Here is a 12,988-nt window from a genome sequence, read left to right as displayed (position 1 = left end):
AAACAGTTGCTGAAAAGAGTAAGATTTTGGAAGCAGAGTGTAATTTCATGATAGAGTGAGAATCTATGGAATTTAGACAGATGAAAGCCCTGCTGAACTTTTCTGAGCCCTAATCTCTATTGCCTTTTAGGATGCAGCTAGCTTCGTTCCCATCCACGAATGCTCCACATACTACTGCATTAACAATCAACATCAATGAAAATAAATGCTGTGCTCTGCCATGTGTGACTCGAAACTGACTGATAAAGCCTTACTGTCCTTGTGTGACTGCACACATTTATATGAAACTGTACCAGAAGAGACTTGCAAACAATAGGTCATGTAGGTTTAACTTTAAAAAATTGCAAGTAAACTAACTCTGCTAGGATTTAGGGATGACTTTTGCCAGTCAGTCTCTTGAAGCTTTTTTCTGTTGGCACAGTGTATAAATCAGGGGTGCTGTGTACATGGATCACAGAACTGAGGCTGGGGAGGAGAGGGGTCCTTCCCTCCCTGTGCTCTCTCTTCTGGCCACAGCAGAGGTCCCACTGAACTGTGAGCTGAGGGACCAACACAGGAGGCAGCAGCCATGGTTTGGAGTGGGCATGGCAGGACCCTGGACTCCTGCTGCAGTTTCCCTTCTTTTTCATCTGCCATTGCAGCCAAGCATATGCAGCCATCACACCTGTGGTTTGCCTCTTCAGCAAAGTCACTTGTGCTGGCCCAAAGGCTGTGAAAAGTCACTGGGACACTGGGAGAGCAGCCTATCCTTAAATACCAAGACTGTTCCAATTCAAGCTGTTTCTCAAACCAGTGATCCTGTGACTGGTCCTGTTGCCGTTGTCTTCCTTGTTCTTTTCTGTTTCTCTGATCTGTTTGACTCTGATCTGTTTGAACATACTGCCAACATTGATTAGCACTGCAGCAGATGCAGCAAAGATGAGCATTGTCTTGGTTTTCTGTTTGTGTCTTCTCACTTGATGCACAGAGATCCTTGTTTACACACGTCTTGGATCTGTTTCCTTGCCTATAAAACACAGCTAGTGCTATTCTGTCAGTGTCATGATAACGGGTGAGTATATGAGGGATCTGAGCAACAAGATACCTGTCCTGCTTTGGTTCACTTGTGGCCATTACAGTGCAGACCAGAAGGGAAAAAGACAGCTCAATGTGCACTGCCAGCAGCCCTGATCCCATGGCTGGGCATGGGGAAGATGTAACTGTCCCCTTCCATGGAGAAGGAGCCTTTTTTCCCCTCTCGGGGACTTGCGTGTTTTGTCTGTGCTCCTCAGGTTAGCTCTGGAGTCCTGTGTCATGGCTGCTGTACTCAGATCTTCCCTCCATACAATGAAAAATGGGCCTAGTAGGAGATTTGTAGATGTGCAATATGAGACAATCTAGTCTGGCAGAGTTGTACCAGATGACCTGTGAGTTGTCCTGAGTTAGTTAGAAAAGGTTATTTTCCACTGTGGACAGCAGAGTGATTGGGATGGACCATCAGCCATTTACATCTGCATACTTGTGTGTGGTTTTCTGGCGGTGGGATGGAAATTCAAACTGTAAAGCTGGTGCTGTACAAACACCAGTGTCTTTCTGAAGATGTGTGGAGACCTGCTCTGGAAACTGTGCTTGCAATCAGAGTGCTGTGTTTAAACAAAACAAAAAGGGCATATCCCCTTCTTGCAGTAGTTTTTCAAGACTTCTCTTAATCATCTCAAATTGCAACACTGTTGTCAGAGCTGTCTCATGAACCCTTTGTCATCTCAGAAGTGATGCTTAAATGTACCTCAAAATAAATGTGTAATTCTTAGTTTGACACAAAACACTACGCCCCTCCAAATGGTGTGCTTACAGTTGTACACCACCAAAGTCTTACTTGGTCTTCTTAATGTGTACAATCAGTTTGTTACTATTGACAAGGAGAGAGTTACTTGATCAGAAAGTAAAATAAAGGAGAAAATAAATTCAACAAGAACTTCAATCAGATGTACATTTGATGGTTGCATAATCTGACTTTATAGATATCAGCTTTAAGGAGCAAATGAGAATTTATTTGTTCTAGAATTTCAGCTAAAATCCAGCAAGAAGAAATAATCTCCTTCTTACTTAAGTTGATGTGCCAGAATAGTAGTGATGCTTCTTGAAAAGCCCATATGTTGATGATGTGGATCCCTTTTAGTGTGTACAAGAGGGTTGACAACCTCATTTTGGATAATAAGATTAGTTGATGATGTTTAACACTTCCCATGCTCAGCATGGCATGAATTTACAGTGAACAAAGAAGCACTTAAGAGAATTTAAATTAAACAAGGCATGGTGCTTGTAAACAATCTAGTGAAATTTGTGTTTTATGAGAAAGTAAATAGGAAGAAGAGCAGACAGTAAGTAATCCAGGGAATGATTGAAAGTTACATCTGTCATGGTTTGCTTGTAAGGGCTACTTTTTGCTATTTTTAAGGTCTCTTGCTGGTCTGATATTAAAAAAAAATACTCATAATCAAGCTCCCTTGTCTAAATTGCACACCATTTGACAAATTGGGAAAGAATCTAGACAGAAAAGCAAACTGCGTTGGTTAGTAGCAGTGATCAACAACCAAATAAATCTTTGACAAACTTCTCTGATAAATTAATGTTCTGACTCCTGTGTTTAGGTGAGTGTAGCAGTGGCATCTGTGATGAGGCAGCCTGCATCAACAGTGGCACCTGTACTGCAAGCAAAGCAGATTCTTACATTTGCCTTTGCCCTCTTGGATTTAAAGGTCATCATTGTGAGGAAGGTGAGTGGATGCTGGAATGCCTCTATTTCTTTCTGTGTGTTATTCAGTGTTTCAATGTGTTTTCCACTTAGAGACAGCTGAGGAGGTCTCATCCTGTTCCACTGACAGAAGAGAATACTTGTTACTTCATCTTTTTAAAGTCACATGCTGAAACCCTTCTCTTACTGCTTTGGAGCTACATCCAGCTTCTACATAATCTGTGATTCTCAAACCTCTTTGTTTATTTAAACTAACTGTACTTAAGCATCTCAAAATTCCTTTTCAGAAGTTAAAATAATGTACCACTCCACAGCTGCACATTAATTCTAAAAAAATACCCACTTTTCTTCTGACCAGTGTCAGTTGTATATTTTGAAATGTAAAGGACACAATGTCAATTTCCTGCTAAAATCATAGATACAAGTAGTAAAGTAGGTGCAGCATTATTTTCTATGCTGTAGAACTTTTCATGCTACCACCCACTGTATGCTTGCTAATTTGAAAAACACTATTATGAATCACTAAAGAAAAGGTACACAATGCTTTATAGTACAGATACATCCCTGGAAAAGGAAGGGATTAAGCAGTATTGGGTAGGATTAAAAAGTATTTTTAATTTAGATGAAAAAAATTCAGGTTGTTTTGCTAAGGATTAGCTTTAAATATTTAACAAAAGGAACACTGGTTGGTAGGGGTCAGTCGTTTGAGCCTCAAATGACTTGCTTATGATTTCTGGATTTCCAGCACTCACCTTGGCCATTCCTCAGTTCAACGAATCCTTAAGATCATTTGCTAGCACACCCTGGCCCTTGGAACCACAGAATTACCTTTCCTTCATGGAGTTTGAGCTGACATTTCGTCCAGATTTAGAGACTGGTATCCTTTTGTACAGCTACGACACAGACAGCAAGGACTTCCTCTCCATTAACATGGTGGCTGGCTACGTGGAGTTCAGGTTCGACTGTGGCTCGGGAACGGCTGTTATCAGGTAAATGGTGTTGCTCATGTTTCCTTCCCCAAAGTGCCAGGGTGCTGATCGAGGAGAGGAGTGGACTGGAAAGACACACAGCCTAGGATGAGGTGTGCGAGCCCCTTGGTCTCTAGTGCCTACTTCTAAGGAGGTACAAAAGCACCAGAAATGTGGTCAAGGAGACATCAGTTTATGTTTCAAAGCTTTGTGCTTTATCGTACTGCAGATGTTACATTTGTGTCTGTATGGTACTGCAGTAATTCCCTTCTTGTCCCCGTGACATTGCACCATAGCTAATTAGGGGATCTGTAAATGTTTTATGCATATACTTCCTAGCCACAGGATTTCACACTTGGGCACTTCTGTAAGCATCCTCCTTTCTGGTTTCCCATTCCAAGTGGTAGGTGCCAGGCTGGAGGTGGCACAGGAAGATACACCTCCAGGTCCCAACACTTCCTCACAGTGCTGTTTTCTGGGGGACCTGGGGCTAGTATTCAATTTATATAACATAAGCTGTCTAAAAGATAAAAATGTGGTTTAAACTGGTCACCCAGGTTCCCATACAGACCTTCTGAGAATGACTCATTGCATCCTAAAATTAATGTCTAGGAGGATGGAAGCAATGAAATGCCTCAAAAATGCTGTTCCCTCTCCCTGTGTAACTGAATGCCCAGTCGCTGGGCAACTGTTCCCGGGCTTTCTGAAAAGGCACTGGGCTGAACAGAGGCACTCAGTATCTTGGATATGGCCCAGGAGGCTGCCAGTTTGACCAGGCTGACCTGATATTTAGAAATGATCTATATAAAGCTTATGCAAAATGTGTACATTGTCTGCAAGTCTTGCATACCAATGATTCCTGTGGATGGACATCAGGAATTTTGACTCTAGTGTGATTAGGGGAAATGTACTGATTTTATACTGAATGAGAACTCAAGCAAACAAACCCATTCAGATGACAAAATGAGAGATGAAATTTCAAGGGAGCAAATGCAAAATAATGCACAAGCCTAACAATGCACAGCTGTGGAAAAACAATTAGTGTTGTCAGACAAGAAAGATCCGGGAGCCGTCATGGATAGTTCTGTGGAAGCAACAGCAGACTGCTCAAATACAGAAACCTAAGTACAATGCAGAGGACTATTAGGAATGGAATAAGGAAGACTGTCTCTGCTAAAGCCCACAATGCACCCTGTCTTGAAAACTTGCTGCTATTTTGGTCACTTCATTTCAAAAGAAATTAGCAAAATTTAAAAGAGTAGTTTTGAGATCCAGGAGAGGGAATGAAACAGCTTCCACAAAATACAGCAAGACCTTTCAGCCTGGAAAAGAAAGAGTTTGGTGGAAGTATGATAGAGTTTTTTAAATGATGAATAACATGAAGATTAATGAGTATTCTGTATTTTTTCAATATGAAAAGAAAATAAGGAATCAAAGAAAATAAGACTTTTTTCTTTGGGTTTGGGGTTTTTTTTTTTTCAGACAGCACATAAATAAGTTGTGGAAACTAATTGTCACAGCAAGTTACAGATGCCAAAACTATAAATAGGTTAAAAAAAATTGGACAAATTTGAAGAAAGATCCATTGAGGGAGATCAAACACAATTGTACGGATGCAGCCTCTGACTCAGGAAATTGCTAAATGACAAGTTGCCAGAAGCTGGGAGGATATATCAAAGGAAGAATCACTTCATATTTGCCCTATTCTATTCTCTTGCTGAAAAGTGGCAGAAATAGCTGATTTTGGAGACCTTTTCTCCAACTCAGAATAGCCCTTCGTACAAAAGCCTTCAATCTTTACTGATTGCAGCCTTCTAATTCCTGTTACTGGCAACCGTAAGATATAAAGCAGAAATTTTTTTCTTCCAAGAATGCTGTAGCACTTCAAAACACCTTGTACTAAAGTTTAATTGATATGTAGGGTTATAAAATGTGGCGAGAGCCACAAGCATATGCCTGGGAGTGGAAACTGCCTCTTTCTGTTGGAAAGCAGAAGAACAAGCTGGATGCTAGCTAATGCCTGAACTACATGCACTGGAGGAAAAAGAGTGTGGTGAGATAGCAGAGTGGTGGGTGAGACTCGTGAGACCATCAGGCTTCATGAAAGTTGTCAGGTTGTCCTGTTAGCTCTTTTTTCTAGAAAAAATGTGCAACCTGCACCCTGTCATCAGCTCTGTCAGTGATTAAATAAGATAAATAGATTCCCTGTTTTTCATGCCTGCCTGGACAATGTCCACTTAAAAGTCTGTCTTCATCATACTGCTTCATGCCTACCCTTTGTCTTTCATGGAGGTGTAGCTCTGGTCATCCTGATACCTCTGCCATAGGACTACCAGGCTGTTAGATATTATAATATAATCAGAACACAGCCATAATGTCTTTATAATTAGGATGAGGCAAGCTTATCTCTGTATGTCAGCAGCAGCAGTAGGAGAGCTGTTGCTGGTGAAGGTTTGTTTTTCCTGATGTGTCCTGGGATGGAAGCAGCACAGTGTGCTCTGAGGGCTCCACAGGGAGAAGGGATGCTGAATGGGTGGACAGATGCAGAACCTGAGCACTGAACTATCTCAGAGGAGTTTCCCTGGGATTCTCCTAGGCTGAGCATTCACAGGATTGTGATCTTCATGATCTGGTGTATTTTTTAAGCTTTGGTTTACATGGGACAAAGTAACCTCCCAGCACATGAAGAGGCAGGAGTGTTCAAACACTGGATGAAAGTGTTTCAAAACTGATATTGATAGTTAAGAAAAAAAGAAATTGCTATTGTCACATTTTCAAAATTATGTAAGTTTTTAATCAGTATGTGTATCACTATTGACTCACTATTTCAAATTACATTTTTTTTCCATTTTTTTCATTTCAAAATGTGGGAGATTTTTATTTTTAAATGTAAGTATCCTGAATATACAAAACATTATTTCATTCCCAGAACTTCTGTATTTTTTCACTGGAAGCTAGAAAGTCTTAGGGGTCCTAGATAACACGGTTCTGATTTTTCCAGCTTGCCTGGTCATCAAACACAAGTTTCCAGTCCTCCTGGAGGAAAGGCTGCAACATCTCATTTAGACATAAAATGCTTTAGCCAGTGTAGTAAAATGACATTTGAAAACAAGATACAAAGATCTACAGAACTTGTGAAGGGGAATGTGGTTTTGCCCTTCATACAGGCTGCTATTCGTATAAGTGCTGCGCCAGTAAAGATTGTAAGAACGGTTTAAAAATGCTTCCTTTGAGACTGGTGAATACTTTGCACAACTGGGGATTATTGTTCCTAGCCAAGATCTCATCACATCATTAGGGTCATATTCTAATTACTTCCGTTTTATGTATAGCGTCCGGGCCGCACATGTGTGTGTGTAGATCTCAATGTAACAGGATGCGTAAATAGAACTGATAAGCCAACACAAAGTAGTTCTGTTTTAAAAGAGGATGAAGAATGTGGGGCTAGACCAACCATTAAGTGGGAATCTTCTAGTGAAATGAGGATGTACAGCTGAGACAAAAATTCATCTTTACATGTTATAAATGACTGGGCAGAAAAACTACCACAGAGGTAGCTAAAGTGTGTGCTGATGATAGCGTTTCATTTATAAATAAAAATAGAGTGCTTGTTATTTGCTCTGGAAATATGGTCTTTGCTCAGAAGATTGTTACTTCCTTATAAGGGAAGAATCATAGTGGCTGATACTTATTTTTTATTCAGAAAATCATCCCAGAGGACTTGACTTTTTAACATTATGGAGTATCAGAAAGGCACAGTGTTACGTGTTTGAAAATTTTCTTGCCCTTAAAACAGGAGTGAAGAACCTGTCAGTCTGGGTCATTGGCACGAATTACGAGTGTCCCGCACGGCAAAGAATGGTATCCTACAAGTGGACAAACAGAAGCCAGTGGAAGGGATGGCAGAGGTGAGCTTACGGCAGACTTGTCTTGAATGCAGCTGTTGAACTGTAAAATGATTGTGTGGTAGACTGCACAGCCTGCTCTCAAAGCTCTTGCTAGCTTAAAACAGTACACACATTAGGGCAACATTTTCTTAAGCCCAGAGCTGGGAATTTGTGCATAAGGTCTTCCCTCTGAGGACAAGGATCCCTGTAAAGTCAGGGATCCAGAAGAAATCTGACTGTACCTGCTCCTGACATGTAACTGGACTCACATTTTTGTGTCTGCTTCATATATGTTCCTGAGGTTCTTTTCTTGGTACTTGTTGTGGCTAAGTCTGTTGAGCAATGTGTGCACTGTGAGAGGTGTAATTTAGAAAAGTATGATGCTGAAAAGTATGTGCCTAATCTTTTTTTAACCTCTTTTTTGAATATTGTCCTGGAAAGGTAGGCCACAAGAAAATTGTTTCTTTGTCATCTTCTTCTTGCAAAAATAATTTGCAGGCCAGAGTAGGAGCTGGAATAATCAGACAGTTGATGACTTGCTTTTTTTTCTTTGCTCACCAAGTGATCACAGTGAGTCAAATTTGTAATAAAGTGAAATTGTACTTGTACCGAGCAGGATATTCACTCTAAGCACTCAAATGCATGCACAGAGGTACATTTTCTATTTTGATAGAACCCGAGGCTAGACCTCCATAGAAAATGTCTTTTATTCTTTCCTAGTGGAGAGTGCAGACAGAAAACCAGACTCCAGATCCCATGGAAGAAAAATCCCATAGCAGAAAAATCCCATAGCAGGCTTTTCAGCAAACTGGGAAACTTTTATCAAAGCTTTGACTTTTCTTCAAAAATTTAAATAAACTGAAATTCCAGTTGTCTGTCAGGAAACAAATTGAGTGAGAAACATTTGACTGGAGCACTCAAGACTTCTTTAGATAGATGGGTTAAGATGAACACTCCCATTTTTTTCTTCTAAGTGCTGCAGTGCAGTGCTCCAGGAGGAGAGTGGCTGGGAGCTGCCAACCATGAAAGCACAGAAGTTTCTGCAGGACTGGAATTACACAGTTATTCTGTCTTGAGCTATTAAATGTCTTTCAGTTTGCTCCAGGACCCTGAATATTCCCATCAGGTATGCTGAGCAACTGCTGCTGGTAATTAATGCAAACTCAGTGTTTCTTTCGTTTAGCCCCATAACTTATAGTAGGTTATCTCTTAGATGTAGGAAACTGAATGAGTTTCTGTTGCATGAACTTTGCTCCGTTTTTTAGCTTTAAGAACATCATGCTGGTTGTAGATTTACATCCTTGTACCTCAAGTCTTTGCAAATGAAGCTAATTGTGCAATCAGAAAACACAATGAGGCAGTTTCCTTTCTTTCCTCCTTCAGTATTGCCGTTTTGAAATACTTGAGATTTTTCAGCTACTTCTGACTGGGATAACATCAAGTCAGTTGAGAATGTCCTACAATGGCTTTTTTGATAGGACTGTACAAAGAAGAGGCATTGAAGTAAGCTGTAAGATCTAAAGTAGGGCTATAACAACTCATGTAGGCTAGTCTGAAGATACAAGCCTGGTTCCAGCTATTCTAATAAAATCTTATTCTATGTTTCTTGCAGGGGGCTTTTACACAGATTAAATGCAGCTCTGAAATATTTATTGGTGGAGTCCCTAATTATGATGATGTGAAGAAGAACTCTGGGATCCTCAGACCCTTCAGTGGGAGCATCCAGAAGGTGTGTGCCCAGAGAAACACACTGGGGGCATTAATTTCTGTTGCATCCAGTGCATGCTTTATGTGGAAACCTGCCCATATTCAGCTGGCAATAATCAAAATAATCTAGGATTTCACTTCAGGAACCCACCATGAAGTGGTTAAATTATTATTTCACAGTGAAAAGTCCACCTAGTGCATTCTTACGCCACAATGGAGATGCATACCTTACTGCTCTCCCCTCTTACAATTTTATGTGGGGCACATGAATGGAGGAGCTGTTTTACATTGTTAGCAGACATTAGGCATGATGTTCCCATGTGGTCAGCTGAGCATGAGTGCAGTTCCTTTCTAGATAATGTAAATTCATAATCAGTCCTAGTAAGTAATCCAATGAAAGTTCAAACTGAACTAACATTTTTCTTTCTAAACATACTTAAAATAGCTTGGATAAAGTTGGAAGGTTGGCCCTGAATCCTCACAGCTTTATAACTGTGAATTATTGCATCAGATTAATGAAAAGAAATAACAAATAAACCCAAAATTTTAATAATAGTTTTAATTAAAAAAAATTTAAAACACTCTAGTGGATCATGTTAACAATTGCTCCACGACATAACAGTAATGGTAGGTCAGCGTAAGTGGTTTCATCACTTGATCTGACATTTTGTACTGTCTTTGTCAGCTGTCCAACAGAAAACATGAAGTTAAGGAGAACTGAGGTAGTGAATAATAGTGATGGGAACAGGTCAGACACACGACATCACTGGGAAGGTAGATTTGACTAAACACAATCTATTTTGGGCTGCAAGATAGCCTAGTAGCAATGAATACAGGTTACAGTTACAAGGTGAGGTGTTGTAGCTAGAGTAAAGGCACTGATAAGGATTGGGAAATGCAGAGTGTGAGCACTTATCTCTATGATGTACTTAGCAAGGTGTATTTGTATTCTCAGAGGCATGAATGGGATGTCAAGGAAGAATGTTGCATGCCTTTTGGGCACTGGGAACGTTTAGTTGCCTGCTTCACACATAGTAGGATTTTGGAGAACTATAGAGATAGAGCTGCAAACATCACCAAGTACTGGAAAATATGCAGCATATAGAAAGACCTAAGATCACAATCTATATAGTTTAGTCAGATAAGGCTGAGAAGTGACTTTATTATGGCGTTCTAGTTCCTGCATGAAGATGAGATTTCTTTGGATACATGGTGCTGGAATTGTGCAGAAAAAGATGTGGTGAGAAACAAGGGCTGGAAACGGAATATAAGTTTAAAACCAGAAACAAAAGACATGTTTTTGTGAGTGGAGACTTGTTAGCCTCTGGAATAATGTAGTCAAAATTTAGAAAGGAGCTGAAAACATAAGGGAGTCTTCCCTGGTCCATTACATGACAAGACTGGATGTTTTTCTGCTGTTGGAGTTGTGTTGTGCTTGATGAAACCCCTTCTCTGTGTAGGATCCCCTAGGGTGCATAGTCTGAATTACGCAGGAGCCAGAGCACCTATTACCTTTCTCAATTCTGGCCTTAAAATCTATTGTTTGTTAAGATGTACTTATTTTGATGTGGCTGAGATCAGATGCTGTGCCCTCATGTAATCTCTCTTCCCGAGATGTCAGCTGAGATTATACCAATGTAGGTTTATTTTGGAGAACATATGCTCCTGACATACTGGAAAAATCCCAGAATTTAGCAGTTCTCTTCCATTTATATACAAACAGTTTTGTGAAGTCATTATTTATGTTTTTCATTCATCTTAACTCTAGCTTCTTTCAGATGAGATGAGATACTAGAAAGCAATAGTAAATATGAAAAACAAGCTGTTCTGCTTAGTATTTCTGTTGTCAACACTCATCTCCTGGGAGGTTTTCTGATCTCAGAAATGCTTTTCCTCAGCAGCGCTCATCTAATTTTACCATCCTAGCTGATGGTTCAGCTACAAAGTGTTGCACCAGTGTTCAGGCACAAGCCTGGTAAATTCCACACAGCTTCACCGCATACAGGAGTTGCCTAAGGCTGTTTCCCAAGACACAAAAGAGATTAATCTCCAGTGGACTGGGGGAGCAAAAGTGTGGGTTGGACCTCTGCAACTGGAAAACACACAAGAAATAGGATTTGGGCCAAGTTTTTAAAGTTACATTTCTCTGAAGTCTTTCAGAGGAATCTTCTAACTAGCAGGAGGATACTCTGAATGTGGGAGTTTTTACAATGTGTTTTCACACTTTTTTTTTATTTTTTTGAACACATAGATTATCTTGAATGACCGGACAATTGATGTGAAACAGGATTTCACTTTTGGAATCAACCTCGGCAATGCTGCCCACCCCTGTGTGACCTCACCATGTGCAAATGGAGGCACCTGCATTCCCAAGAAGGACAGCTATGAATGTGACTGTCCCCTGGGCTTTGATGGGCAACATTGCCAAAAAGGTAACAATGGCTGGATATCAACCCAGGGTTCTGGAGCTGATCAGAAAAATAAGGAAGATTTAGCATCTACAACCACTGCTGTACACATCCCTTTAAATAGAAACCCCAGAGGCCAGAGCTCCCCTTATATCTGTGCACTTTCCCTGTATCTAGGGAAGAATTTGTTTAGTTATTTAGGAATGTAGTAACTGTTATCCCAGCACAAGGCTAGAATCCATAGATAGCAACCTGGTATCCGGTTGCTTGTGGTGAACAACATTAAACAGTAACACTTCATACACCTCCTTAATTGTGCAGTGCTATACAGTAGGGGAATTTCTGCCAGGGTCCTCCAGCCAGCAGTTATGTTACATCCTGAAGCGTGAGCATGGATAACTCTTGTAATTTTATCCTCCATACAGCTGACAGCAAGCTCTGTTCTCACACACAGAAAGGTCTATTCCTGTTTTAGACACGGACTCCTCTGCTGGTAATTTCACCATCTGCAGAGATCTTGCTCTGGTGGGGTGAAGCAGACCACCAAGGAGGAAGACTCATCCACATGCACATTACTCTCTTTTCTTTGGAGCCACTGTTACAGTTCAAACTTTAGAGTCAGGAAAGTGATAAGATTGCATGGAAAGGGTTTAAAAAGTGTGCTTTGGGTTATTCCACTAGATGGAGACGTTTCACTTCTGTCAAGCTTGATCTTGAAAAACTCCTAGGGGAAGGTTTTGTAATGCAGCAGTAAACTCAGTTCAGAAGAGCTGGCTGACATTATTGTCTTCACCCACTGCTTCATTTCTCACAGGCATAAGCTTCAAAGTTAAATGTAGTGGTTTTGGTTAAATTGTGATGAATAGATTGTCCTTTTCTTCAAAACAGACAATATCTTAAAACAAAAGTGTCGTATTAAAATACAATGCAAGAAACCCCTTTGCTTACGTTGTTGTGGTCTAACTAAGAGCTGAAACAACGTCATTTACCTTGGCTTTTTTGTAGAGAGGAGGGAGAACTGGGATTTTGGCTTTCTAGGTATGTACAGGGTGCTAAATTCCTGACTTCAAGATGGTATCTGCAGCTGTACTGACACATCTCCCGGGGCAGTCAGTCAAGGGAATGCTTTGCAGCCTGGGTGTGTGACTGCCTGCCCATTTGGTGAGTTCCTGTGCAGTTCTGGAGCCGCAGCTCCTCGCCTCTGCTTGGCTCCTGGCCTGTGCTGAGCCCAGGGAGCAGTGTCCAAGCTCATAGTACCAGCACTGCTGCCAATTGGCTGGTGTG

At 40.7% G+C, this 12,988-nt stretch overlaps 1 protein-coding gene across 4 annotated transcripts in view; it reads left to right on the top strand.

Annotated features, from left to right (window-relative positions):
- Nucleotides 1–12,988, top strand: part of EGFLAM (EGF like, fibronectin type III and laminin G domains) — a 78,758-nt gene that overhangs the window by 55,179 nt on the left and 10,591 nt on the right. For all 4 annotated transcript variants that reach the window (XM_048291818.1, XM_048291815.1, XM_048291816.1 and 1 more), the window contains exons 14-18: nucleotides 2,631–2,756; nucleotides 3,480–3,723; nucleotides 7,499–7,610; nucleotides 9,202–9,318; nucleotides 11,548–11,728. In XM_048291818.1, coding sequence (XP_048147775.1) covers nucleotides 2,631–2,756; nucleotides 3,480–3,723; nucleotides 7,499–7,610; nucleotides 9,202–9,318; nucleotides 11,548–11,728 — 780 coding nt within the window. The remainder of the gene's footprint in view (nucleotides 1–2,630; nucleotides 2,757–3,479; nucleotides 3,724–7,498; nucleotides 7,611–9,201; nucleotides 9,319–11,547; nucleotides 11,729–12,988) is intronic.

Source organism: Corvus hawaiiensis, chromosome Z (genome assembly GCF_020740725.1).
Source record: "Corvus hawaiiensis isolate bCorHaw1 chromosome Z, bCorHaw1.pri.cur, whole genome shotgun sequence".
Taxonomy (NCBI): Eukaryota; Metazoa; Chordata; class Aves; order Passeriformes; family Corvidae; genus Corvus; species Corvus hawaiiensis.
Note: the sequence above shows the minus strand (reverse complement) of the source record. Positions and strands in the feature narration are given on the sequence as shown.